At 43.8% G+C, this 13401-nt stretch overlaps 1 protein-coding gene, 1 long non-coding RNA gene and 1 pseudogene across 3 annotated transcripts; all 3 read left to right on the forward strand.

The window, feature by feature from the left end:
* The first annotated feature begins 257 nt into the window (after nt 1-257).
* Nucleotides 258-2546, forward strand: LOC127769945 (7-deoxyloganetin glucosyltransferase-like). Its single transcript, XM_052295603.1, has 2 exons — nt 258-884; nt 1490-2546. Exons 1-2 carry the CDS (start codon nt 323-325, stop codon nt 2422-2424), a joined length of 1497 nt encoding a protein of 498 aa, XP_052151563.1. The 5' UTR covers nt 258-322; the 3' UTR covers nt 2425-2546.
* A 3974-nt stretch (nt 2547-6520) lies between these two features.
* Nucleotides 6521-10071, forward strand: LOC127770039 (uncharacterized). Of its 2 annotated transcripts, none has more exons than XR_008016875.1 (4): nt 6521-6658; nt 6768-6865; nt 6942-7057; nt 8237-10071. It is a non-coding gene; the product is annotated as an uncharacterized LOC127770039 (long non-coding RNA). The 2 variants fall into 2 exon arrangements; XR_008016874.1 differs by having other exon boundaries at nt 8294-10071.
* A 141-nt stretch (nt 10072-10212) lies between these two features.
* LOC127771728 (uncharacterized) lies at nt 10213-13301 on the forward strand (annotated as a pseudogene).
* The last annotated feature ends 100 nt before the right edge of the window (nt 13302-13401 follow it).

A 13401-nucleotide genomic window follows, 5' to 3' on the forward strand; every position in this document is an offset into this window, starting at 1 on the left:
ATGAGCCACAATTAATCAAGTAGTACACTCACATGGGTCCTTGCCTCCTGGGCACATATTCATCATATCCCCATCACCAACCAAATAACTCAAAAAGGCCCCATAAATTAGCCCCAAAATCCCAACAAACTATCCGCCGTACATAAACAAAGCAAAATCTCCATCACGCAATAATTCACTTAACCAAATCACCAGCGAAGCCGCTGTATATATATGTAGGACCTGCAACGAGCCAGGATCGATCAACCACACACACACTGACACTGTGACACAACACAACACGGCGGCGCAACAAAGCTAGCTTCAACGCCCGGTCCCGGCGATGGGGTCCTTCCCGGCGGCGGAGGAGACGACGGCGACGGCGGCGGCGCGGCCGCACGCCGTGATGGTCCCGTACCCGGCGCAGGGCCACGTCACGCCGATGCTGAAGCTGGCCGTGCTGCTCCACGCGCGCGGGTTCCACGTCACCTTCGTCAACAACGAGTTCAACCACCGCCGCCTCCTCCGCGCCCGCGGCGCCGGCGCGCTCGACGGCGCCCCCGGGTTCAGGTTCGCCGCCATCGACGACGGGCTCCCGCCGTCCGACGCCGACGCCACCCAGGACGTCCCGGCGCTGTGCCACTCCGTCCGGACCACCTGCCTGCCCAGGTTCAAGGCGCTCCTCGCCAAGCTCGACGAGGAGGCCGACGCCGATGCCGGCGCCGGCGCCGGCGACGCGCGGCGCGTCACCTGCGTCGTCGCCGACAGCACCATGGCCTTCGCCATCCTCGCCGCGCGCGAGCTCGGCCTCCGCTGCGCCACGCTCTGGACCGCCAGCGCGTGCGGTTTCATGGGCTACTACCACTACAAACACCTCCTCGACCGCGGCCTCTTCCCCCTCAAAAGTACACATCATCCTAATTCTCTCCCTAAATAGCAAAATTATATTATTCTCTAACTAAAATAGGATAAAATTATTCATACATAAATATTATTTCTAGCTCATACAGGTTTTTATTTGTGTGTAATAAATTTATATTAAAAATAATATAAGCGATTGACCAAGGTTCAAATCATGTCGCCCATAAATATTACGCACACGAAGATGGGTTTTTAACAAAATCTAAGTAAAATCAGATTCTATATATTGTTGATTTCCGTCTCTTTAAAGATATATTAGGGGACACACTCGATAGGGTGTGAATGTGATATTACGTGTGTATAGGTGTGTAGGGTTCAAAATTCTGAAACAGAATTTTCAGAATTTTGAAAATTTTGGTCATTTCGAACCTCTCAGTATGATATTATTTTGGCTGAAATTTTTTCATTTTTTTTAATTTGGTAGTATTTTGTTCAAATTTGACTAAAATTTGTTCAAAATTTTGGAAACTTCGGACCGAATATCGGCACCATCCGATAGAAATGTACAGACCGAAAGATTAAACCCTGGTGGGGTGTGTGCGTCTCCTGTGTAATAAAAAAAATAGCAAATTTGTACATGTTTTTACAGGCGAGGCTGACCTCAGCAATGGGCACTTGGACACGAAGATGGATTGGATCCCGGGCATGCCAGCCGACCTGCGCCTGCGCGACCTCCCGAGCTTCGTGCGGAGCACTGACCGTGACGACATCATGTTCAACTTCTTCATCGACGTGACGGCGACCATGCCACTGGCGTCGGCGGTGATCCTCAACACCTTCGACGAGCTCGACGCGCCGCTGATGGTCGCCATGTCCGCGCTGCTCCCGCCGATCTACACCGTCGGCCCGCTCCACCTGACGGCGCGGAACAACCTGCCGGCGGACAGCCCCGTCGCCGGCGTCGGGTCCAACCTGTGGAAGGAGCAGGGCGAGGCGCTCCGGTGGCTGGACGGCCGGCCGCCGCGCTCCGTCGTGTACGTCAACTTCGGGAGCATCACGGTGATGTCGGCCGAGCACCTGCTGGAGTTCGCGTGGGGGCTCGCCGGCAGCGGCTACGCGTTCCTGTGGAACGTGCGCCCCGACCTCGTGAAGGGGGACGCCGCCGCGCTGCCGCCGGAGTTCGCGGCGGCGACGGGGGAGAGGAGCATGCTGACGACGTGGTGCCCGCAGGCGGAGGTGCTGGAGCACGAGGCGGTGGGGGTGTTCCTCACCCACTCCGGGTGGAACTCGACGCTGGAGAGCATCGTCGGCGGCGTGCCGATGGTGTGCTGGCCGTTCTTCGCCGAGCAGCAGACCAACTGCCGGTACAAGCGCACGGAGTGGGGGATCGGGGCGGAGATCCCCGACGACGTGCGGCGCGGCGAGGTGGAGGCGCTGATACGGGAGGCCATGGATGGGGAGAAGGGGAGGGAGATGCGGCGGCGCGTGGCCGAGCTCAGGGAGAGCGCCGTCGCGTCGGGGCAGCAGGGCGGCCGGTCTATGCAGAACCTCGACAGGCTGATCGACGAGGTGCTCCTGGCTTGAGAGTCATAGAATACAAAGGACTGCTACGGTGCTCTGAGCTAGACTCTACCATAAATGCTATTTTTTCCGTTTCAGGTTATAAGACATTTGCTGAAAGTCAAACTGCTTTAAGTTTAGCTAAATTAGATAAATATAGTAATATTTACATTATCAAATTAGTTTTATTAAATTAATAATTAAATATATTTTTATAATAAATTTATCTTGGGTCGAAATATTAATATTTTTTTCTACAAACTTGGTCATGGTCAAATTTAAAGTAGCTTGACTTTGACGAAAGTCAAAAATATTTTATATCCTGAAACGGATGGAGTACAACTTGTTTTAAAACTATGTTTTAGTCTCAAATCATCTTTGTATGATGCACGTGCACAATGACAAACATCATTATATACCATGTTTTGTTATTATTGTGCTGCTGGTACACTTGCCTCCGTGAGTTCAATAAGCTCTTGATATGTAGCGTATTATTGTGTTAAAACGATTATCGTGTACCTACGGTTGTATCTCTATAAGAAAATATTGCATATTTGCCGAAAGTCTTCTGGCTAAAAGATGCATATAGGTTTTACGGCAACCTCTCATATTTTTGTATGTCCAGATCGACAGAAAAAATATTTTTTTTCTCCAATGTAATTGGACCAAAAATAATCTGAAAGATTATTTTTTGTGGATATGCGTGCGACGGTGCGAACAAGAAAGCTTCAATCGCTGTCGAGTGTCGACTCGATGCTTTTACAAGTCGACCTGTACGTATAGTGTTAGTAGTATTAATGGTTAATATTGTCAAAACAAAATTGGTTAGTCATATCGCAATAATGCATCCGACTTGTCTGTCACGTTAAATTATACTCCCTCTAATTTTTAATAGATGACGCCGTTAATTTTTAAACACATGTTTAATCATTCGTCTTATTTAAAAAATTGACCGTCATTAGTCTTATTTAAAAATTTGCAAATCTATAAGATATTAATCATGCTTAAATTACTTTGAGTGAAAAAATAACTCACAACAAAATAAATTATAATTACTTAAATTTTTTAAATAAGATGAATGGTCACACATGTGACAAAAAGTCAACGGCATCGTCTATTAAAGAATGAAGGTAGTAGATGTCTCGTAGTTCTCTTAATTAATTAGGCTCATTTTGGGTGTATTTTTTTTTATATATCTATTTAATTAAGTTCCTTCCAATCAAAACATCGTTATTCTGATTTATAGAATCCATATTCGCTTAATCAAGAGATGAAATACTCACGAGGGCCCTTATATAGGTTGTAGGTAAATCGTAACCGGCCGCGCTATTAAAAATCGAGCTCTATTTTCGCATATGGCTCTCGCCACGCGAACATCTTATGGAGCCACATGTAAAAATAAGATCATTTTCTCATGCGGGTCTCTTAAACGGTTGCATGAGATTGCAGGCAGGCCTCTTAAAAGGTCCGCCTAAAAATCTCACTTACCTCCTATTTTCCCACTTAATACTTCAATTTTCTTAACTCATCTTCCTTATCCGCTCTTCTTAGGGGTGAAAACGGAGCGGATTCGGACGGATAATGGTCATACCATATCCTATACCTTTTTTGTAAAGCAGATGCGGAGCGGTTGCGGATGACATGCGAATGCGGATACGGAGCGGATTATTTCGGACGTCGGATTCGGTGTGGAGTTGGCGCGGAGTCGGTTCGGAAACGGAATAATATTATCGGATGTTAAGTTTGTATTCAATCCATACAACAAAAGGGTAGCAATACAATGAGCAGTAATACGATGGCAAAACAACATCTAAACATGGTGTCAACTCTCTAGGAAAATACATCCAAAACACATCCATAATATAAACAACCAAAAACATAATATAAGTCCTCACTTCACTGCATTGCTTAAAAATAACGGGCAAATGCCATAACATCACCATCAGAGACCCAACAAATTAACATGTTCAATAGTCCAAGATCAAGATGACAGTACGCTAAATCTCATCTCTAAATTAATCAAATTAGACATTGCTACTGACTTAAATTACCTAAAGCAAAGCTCATCTCTAAATTTCTAAATCCCAAATCTCATCTCTAAATTTCTAAATCCCAAAATTAAAATTTCAAATTAGAGAAAGAAGTCAAAGAACACAATACTTAATATGGAGCCGGTGGGAGGCGACGGTGGCTAGCAACGGGGAGTCCGGGAGGTAGAGGCGTTGGCCGCTGGAGAGTGGCGACGGTGGATGGAACAAGCAAGCGGGAGGAAGGGGACGATAGGGACTGGATCTGGAGGAGAGGCGACGTCGTAGGAGGCACTGGCCGCTGGCGAGTGGTAATGGTCGTTGGATGCGCTGGCGCTGGCCGCTGGAGAGACGGCGTCGCAGGAGGCGCTGGCCGCTGGAGGAGAGGCGGCGTCGCAGGATGGCACATGGCAGGCAGGAGGCGCTGCGACGGGCAGTTGACGGGGTAGTCGCGGTGCTGTGGCGGTGGCGTCGCGCGTGTGCGGTGCCGGGACGGGGACTGGCCTGTGCGGCGCACGTGTGCATTGGGACTGTGGCGCAATGGTGGCGCCGACGCATGTGAGAGTGGGAGGAGTGCCAGCGTCTGACAGTGGGGGATTAGGATTATGTCAACACTCAACATAAATGGGCTAGATGGGCTGGCCTATTTAAATGGGCTCAATTGTGTAGCTTTTTGGCCTGAAACATGCGGATTATCCGCCAACTCGTCATTCGGATAATCCGATTCAAAAATCGGATAATACGCATCCACCGGATATCGATCATACCATATCCGCATCCGCATCTGCATGATAAAATCCGCATATGACGGATATCTGAAAACTCTTACCATATCCTTACTCCAGTCGGATTCGGAGCGGATCGGATCGGATAATATCCGCTCCGTTTTCACCCCTAGCTCTCCTCCTTCTGTCTCTCACCTCCCCTCCTCCTCATATTAATTATCACCTCCTCTCCTCTCTCTGACTAGCCAGCAGGCAGCGGTTGGCTCGAGTGGCAGTGACGGGCGACTAGGCAACAACGGGTGGCAGCAAGCGGCGGCTGGCTCAAGTGGGAGAGGCGGGCGGCAGGCGCGCCATCCCCGCCATAGATGCGCAAGGGACGGCCCTCTCCCGCCCAGTGAAGGTGGCGAGGGGTGACGGCAGTAGCGGCAGGGCCATCCCCCACACAGATTTTGCAGTGGTAGTGGCAGACCGCACCTAGCTAGGGTTTTGATTTTTGGGAATTTTACTTTTTTTTCAAATTTAATTTTTACATGTGGACGACATAAGCACCCACACACTAAAATTGGATTCGAAAATCGGGTTTTCGCAGACACTTTCAAGCAAAAAGACGGCTTAACCGCACGTAAAAATAGTTTTTGGCCATTTGGAATAATGCTTTGAGTTCTCAAACTAAAAGCAAATAAATGGCGCAGAACAAAGGAATTCCAAAAGTCTCCCATACACACTGGCATGAACAATTCTATAGCTCAGGTACATGTGCAACATTATTAGAAAGAAAAAAGGTACGTGTGCAAACAAAAACTAGCACAAGCCACAAAGCTATTTTCTCCTTTTTTTTTTTCTCTTGTTTCTTCTCCTCATGATGTTTTGCTATGATAACCCTCCATCCTTGCATTAATGACCCATATTAACACACGGACGGAGGAAATTTACGAAATTTTGTGTTTTTGGGTATTTTTGGGACCGACGTTTTTAGAATTTTTAACTTTTAACAGATTTTGACTAAAATTTGAATAAACTTTTACCAAATTCAACAGGGAGGCCCATCATCCTCACGCGCTCCATTCCAAAGCGTGTGAAGCCCATCCGGAGGCCTGTCCACACCGGACACACACGCGCCCCGGTTTGCCTTAGTCGCCGTTGCTGTCCTACCCTCTCTGGACCTATGTCCCCCCTCCCCGCCCCCCTTCAAAATTTTTGCCATGAATGATAGAGTAGGAGTCTAATGCATGCCGGTGGGTACCCTTACCCATTCCCCAAACCCATACCCACCTAAAACGGGTAGGGTATGGATAAAAGATCCTTTACCCATTAGAAATATGGTGGATATGGGTATGCCCGTAAAGTAAAAGGGTATAGGGAGGGTGCTACCCACTTTCCCCGTGTTACCCGTCCCCAATCGACCTGATCTAAGCGATGGTGGCAGCGGCGGCTTCGACGGCGGCTTCGGTGAGCATCCGGCAACAGTGACTGCAGCCTCGGTAATGGAGAAGAACCCTTGACAAGGTACTGCTTCAATTGACTCATCTGCTGCTTCAATTTGTGAAATCTTTCTTCTGCTCAAAGCCTCAAACCCTAGAAGTAATCTTGGTTGCATATGTGTAAATCTTGGCAGTGTCATCTTCCTGCAAGTTCTTGGCTTTGTTGCATCCAACATCTTGCTGATTCTAATGGGAGATCCCAGCCACGATAGTGATGCGGCCGGAAGTTCCAGTAAGTGGAGAGGACCTGCTGTACCTGTAGATGTTGCTATTTTATACTGACAACCATTCATGTGGTATATCTTTAGGCAGTAGAATGAATTTTATTTCAAATGAGCTCCATTGGTGATATTCAAAGCTTCGATGGAAATCTAGAATTGCAAAATTTTTCACATGAATCATCTGACGAGCGGCATGATGATGGGTAATGTTTCTACTTCACACTTCTAGTTAATCGTCTTTCTTTATTTATTTTTCGTGCTAATAGAACTCCAATCTTTTATAGTGTGTTTAATGTGGATTTTGCTTTAGAATTTACTAAAATAGTACTTTCGTCGATTCAATTCCATAGAGTTGAGGGAATAATTGAGCTAGGTAAATATGTTAGTTCAGACAACAGAAAGTTCAGATCAAAAGTTTGGAAGGATTTTAAAATGTCAGTAGTGGATGGTTATACTAAGGCAATATGTTTACAATATTCTGCCCATCTAGTCACTGGCAACAAGAATGGAACAAGTCATTTGTGTTATCACATACGTGTTTGCCCAGAGCTTCAAAAGTCAAAGAAAAAGAAAACTACTTCAAAGGCAGAACTTCCTGTTTTTGATCAGCAAAGAAGTCGTGATGACTTTTGCTCGAATGGTTGTTTGCCATAATTATCCATTTTGTATGTCTGAGTATTATTACACAAGGCGATTCATTTATAATCTGCAACCTCAATTTAAGTTAATGCATAGAACTGCTGTGAAAGATGATATCATTAAGTTATATAAGGAGGGAAAAAGGAAGATATATGAAATATTGGATAAAAATCAGAGCCTGAATGAGTGAAATGACAGGCTATATGAGCATGACAGTACATTACATTGATGCTCATTGGAAATTGCACAAAAAAATTTTGGGCTTGTGCATGTCAAAACCCCACACACTGGTGTTGTCATTTCTAAGGCAATCATGGCTAGATTGTATGAATGGAATTTGGATAGAAAACTCTTTAGCTTTGTTCTTGATAATTGCTCAGTCAATGATGTAGTGATTCGGGAAATACTTGGTATCCTTTTACCCAAGCAAGCATTACATTTAAAAGGTGAATTCTTTCAAATCCGATGTGCAATGCATATATTGAACTTAATAGTTTAGGATGGATTGAAAGTAATTGCCCCCATTCTGGTAAATATTCGAGAGACAATTAGTTATATCAACAAATCCACGTCAAGATTGGAAAAGTTTGAAATGATTACCCAACAAGTGAATGCTCCTAAGTTATCTTTAGAAACTGATACTCCAACCAGATGGAATTCAACTTTTCACATGCTTGAGAGAACCATTAAATTCCGTGAAGCTTTTCTGTGATTGAAAGAATGTGACAAGTTTTTCCCATCAGATGAGGACTGGGTACATGTTACTAAAGTAACAGATTGTTTGCATGTCTTTTATGAAGCAACTCTGAGGGCTTCTGGCTCAAAATTTTCCACAGCAAGTCTTTACTTCAATGATTTTTGTGGAATATATATTTTTCTGCAAGAATTGAAGTTGAGTGATGATAACTTTATTGCTTCAATGGCTGTGCCAATGGCAGAAAAAATTGAGAAATATTGGGAGACATGCAACAAGTTATTATCTATTGCAACCATTCTTGATCCTCGCTACAAATTGAAGTCTATTGAGTACTTCTATGGATTGCTTTATCCTTCTGAAAAAGATGTGAAATTTGAACATATGAGGAGATGCTTTAGTGAATTATTTGATGAGTATTCAAAGCAAGCAACAATGCAATCCTCATCAGTTGTTGACACTTCAAGAAATTTCCAGGAGTGCAGTTCACAATCACATGAGTCCTCGTTGAGCTTATTTTCTACCATAGTAGGATTAGAAAAGTATATCCAAGATAGCAACTCAAGCCAGCAAACAAGATCAGAGCTCGATGTCTATCTTGATGATCCTCCACATCCTGGAATCAGTGATACTTCTTTTGACATCTTGGCTTGGTGGAAGTTGTATGGTTCCAAATATCCAATTATTTCTCGAATGGCTCGTGATATCTTAAGTGTTCCTATGTCGATAGTAGCATCTGAATCATGCTTCAGTTTAGCTAATCAAGCACTTTGTGAGAAGAGGTGCAGTTTACTGCCTGAAACACTTGAAGGTGTGATTTGTACACAGGATTAGCTGAGGGATTATATACCAAGTACAGATCTCCAATAAAAGAGTAAAATATTGTATTGCAATTTTGATGAATTTGCTAATCTTTCTGGAGCAGATGAGTTTTTGGAACAGATGATAGCAGAAGATGTGTCATGTACTCAAGAACAAGCAGTTGTAGATCAACTTGAATGAAGATGTGCTGTGATGATTGAGGCACTTGGATCAGTTGCCAATTACTAGTGACCTACCTAGCACATTGTATCAACTAGTCGAATATTTCAAACTCAGTACTTTTCACGGTCTAGTTTCATTTTTAACTCACTTAATCAGCTAGTAGCAGAAAGCATATGTACTCCTGTTATTAACAGCTTTGTTGTACCTTAAATTGTGGGGTTTCATATCTAATTTTCCTTTTAAATGATATGGCTATTACCCAACTCTCTTTATCCACACCTATCAGTTTTATCCATTCCCCAACAGGTATGGGTAATTTAGATGAGAATGAATATGGGGAGGGTAAGAACGAGTAAGGTTTGAAGTGGGTGAGGGTATGGGTAAGCATGGGGATCCCCAAACCCTCCCCAACGGCAGGTGTTTGAGGTCTTTGGATGACTGGAGGTTGAAGAAAGCGTGAAATTGTGTCGACGAACGCAGTTGGGCCAGGCTCACTTAGAGCAGATACAATAGCAGACTATTAGCCAGCTATAAACATATTTTAATAAGATAAAAGATGATATAGAAAAGCAGCGGGCTACAGATCTGTAGCCAGCTGCAGCATGAACTCCAAGACGTAATGTGTGTATGACAGATGGGACCATACATTAATATTATAGTAAGCAACTATTGTATGAGTTAGCTATTAGATTGGCTATAGATGAATTGGAGCTAGTAGTGGGCTATACTATTAAACTTGCTCTTAGAAAAGGAATTCCCTTAGAAATTAGGCTACAGGCCCACATCCCACATCTAGCCCCCAGCGGCCCAGCCCAAGTGGCCAAATACCTAATTCCCCAATCCCCCAGCCCCAAATCCCCTAGCAGAAGGCAGTGAGCTCCCCGTGCAGCGGCGCCGGTGAGGCAGCAGGCGGAAGCGCGCGGCGCGGCAGCGGGCGGCGGCAGTAGGCAGCAGGCGAAGCGCGCGGCGCCGCGAGCGCGAGCAGCCGCAGGCCAGTGGCGGCGGAGGCTGTAGGCCGGCGCCGGCGACGCCACGGCAGCACGTGAAGGACCAGGCGAGCAGCAGGCAGCCCCTTAGCCCGACGGCTGCAAAATACAAGGTATGCAATGTTTTGTCTCATACTCTCATGTACAGATTTTGCCTCGTGAAGGATAATCCGCGTCGCACGTGAGAAAATAATCAATTGTCTTGTGAATGAAGTTGTGATGTACTGATATCTCATTATCTCTCTGTTTCCATATGAAACTTCTTTTAGGGTGTGTTTGAGGAGAAGGGGATTGAGGAGATTGGAAAGATACGCAAAACGAGGTGAGCCATTAGCACATGATTAATTGAGTATTAATTATTTTAAACTTCAAAAATGGATTAATATGATTTTTTAAAGCAACTTTCCTATAGAAATTTTTTGCAAAAAACACACCGTTTAGTAATTCGGGAAGCGTATGCGTGGAAAACGAAACAATCTTTCTCCCTTTCTCTTGCGCTCGAACGCAGCCTTAGAGTACAACGTAATATTATGCTATTGTAATATTGTTTGAGATGTTATGTGCTTATGCCGGTGTTCCCAGTATGTTGTTGGATCCGAGGAGACTCCCGTCCGTTGCTGCTGGTAAGCTCCCCGATTTGGGGACTTCGCGAACCCTTGTTTGTTCGTTTGTTTGGCCATGGCGATGTTGGATGGCTTTAGGTTGACTATGAATTTCTGGAGTTTGCGGTTGCCAAGAGGGGAAAAAATGGTTTGTTTCATCATTTGGGCTATTTTGTAGATGAGGGAATTGGCAGTTCTCTGCCTATTTTTCGCTATTGTACAGTTTTTATAGCCTGTTTGAGTTTCTGAATCTCTGGTCTTGCCATCATCAAGTGGGTAGATGGCTTGTTGAGTCAGTGTATGTAGTCCATGCGGGCACCAACTGTTCGATGGATTGCCCCTTAGGCACGAAATGGCAGTGACTGTAGAATGCATGTGCTTGGTGAACTGCCAGCCTTGCATTGCTTTCCTGAGAAGGCTATTCGTTCGTTCCCCCTGTATTCTGAGGATGTGCTGGCCGTGCTGGCCAATGGCCATAAGAAGCAGGTTTAGTTCAGCCTTTCAATCCAGAAATTTTCTTCGTGATATGGTGCTTGATAGGCTAGTGGAAGAGGCCTCAGGGGGCAACTTTTATAATCTTCACAACCCAATATGTTGATGTATAGTCTTTACCTTTACATGCATATTTGATTTTTTTTTCTAGAAATTTTGTCTCAATCAAACTTGAAATTTCTTGCTCCTCAGTTTTCTAATTTTGCTTGCTCCAATCAAGTAAGTTTTTTTCAATAAGTTTTCTGTGTTTGAAGTTATAATATGTACCCGTTATGAACTGTATAGTAGTGATAGTAAATATAGCTATAGTAAACATTATTTATGGTTTGAGTATCTTCAGCAATCCATGAATTGCGTGAGATTATGAAACATCTTTCTATGGAACTGGTGCATTCTTGTTCATAGTTCTCGTTGAAATAGCAAACTCTGGTTATGGATATATTTGACCTTTTCATAGTTCTCCAAAGAATGAGATGAGGTCATGTTTACTTCCCTAATTTTGCTCAGGTCTACAAGTCTAAATATGACTATACTTGTAAAATCGCCTTGACGATCTCCACAATTTATGGAGTTTTTGTGGCATTGTACATTGGTATTTTCTTATGGTCACATTCATATTTACTTGTCTCCAATAGTTTTATTTATAAAAGATGTTGAGGAGCAAACATTGCATATCTTTACACTTCACATACGGATATACTTTGTGCTTTGCTGCCTGGATTACTGCATCTACTTTTTTGTTAAATTCAATTTCTTGCATAAAATGGGGATAAGTTAACTGAGAGCTTCAGTAGACTAGTACATCACAACCTAGGTAATTGGAAGAATTAGCTACTATGATTCTTTGTTGAAACTTAGGTTTAGTAAAATAGAGTAACCAGATAATAGGTTCTATCAAATGGAAACTGGAGAAGGTACTTCCATAGTCGTATCATTGTTAATTTCGCCCTCAGTATAATATTAGTGTTGAATATATGAAAGATTGCTTTCGATGATTTCAGGTGATTTGAGACAATCAAGATGGCTTTTTCATCAGTTTTCAGGAAAGGAAATGTCAAAGAATTGATCTCAAATGTTTCGGTCTACACTAGCGCAGCATGTAATGGCTTTGGCTTTAGGCAGTCTGAGACTCTTGACTGACTTGAGTTTGTATTTGTGCTATTCTGAATAAGGTGCTTGGCTGTTTGAATGACAAAATATACCTCATTGCAGAGTCATCTGGAGGATTGAGCTTGATTTTTAAGCGTTGGGCCACCAAAAAGACAGCTGGATCAACAAAAAATGGCCGTGACTCTAACCCTAAGTATTTGGGTGTTAAAAAGTTTGGCGGAGAGGTACAATCTTGTGATCTGTCATATGACTTTCATGTTTTTTATTGTTTATGACAGTACAAAGTACTTTCTTTAATCACGTAAAAGTAATCAGACTTCGGAGATTTGTGTGTCCCTTCTGATCCCGTACCTGAACTCCTGAAGCAACTTGTCATTTTTGTTATTAGAACAAAAAGGTGAAAAAGATCTAAACTGTTCCTGAACATCAGCATTTGCATCATTTTTCAGAAAGTGGAGCCAGGAAACATCATCGTCTGCCAAAGAGGAACCCGCTTCCATCCTGGGAACTACGTTGGCATGGGGAAGGACCATACTCTCTTCTGTCTGAAAGAAGGACATGTGCGATTCGAGCGCAACAAGCTGACTGGCAGGAAATGGGTTCATGTTGATCCTGTTGCTGGGCATGTGCTCCACCCTGTCTACGCCAGTGATTCGACCCCTGCAGCTGAAATGGAGCCATTGTAATGGCTTTACATGGAATGAAGTAACATATGTTGCTAACAGCTTTCGTCCTTGCCTTGAGAGTGACTTCTCTAAAGAAACTTATTGCGATTAAGAGGCTTCTGGGTTGAATTTGCTTGCAATAAGGAATCTAACCATCATGTTCAGAACCCTTTTGTTTTTGGTTCTTGCTGTGGCATAAAGTTGTTTGTTTTAAGTATCCTTTGTGATTTGTGGCATGAAGGTTGACAAACCTACATGATTTATGAACACACAAAAATTCTAAAAATGTTGCTTGGGCCGGGAAAGTCGAGATGCTTATTTTTCTTCGAAATACCTATGGAATAACCTATGTCACGGGAATTTGAGAGAACTTTG

This window comes from Oryza glaberrima, chromosome 4 (genome assembly GCF_000147395.1).
Source record: "Oryza glaberrima chromosome 4, OglaRS2, whole genome shotgun sequence".
Taxonomy (NCBI): Eukaryota; Viridiplantae; Streptophyta; class Magnoliopsida; order Poales; family Poaceae; genus Oryza; species Oryza glaberrima.

What these genes read in the sequence shown, in the direction of transcription:
- LOC127769945 (XM_052295603.1), top strand. Translation starts at nt 323, where the DNA reads ATGGGGTCCTTCCCGGCGGCGGAGGAGACGACGGCGACGGCGGCGGCG. An exon ending in CGGCCTCTTCCCCCTCAAAA is followed by an intron (nt 885 to 1,489) that starts GTACACATCATC and finishes ATGTTTTTACAG; the next exon opens with GCGAGGCTGACCTCAGCAAT.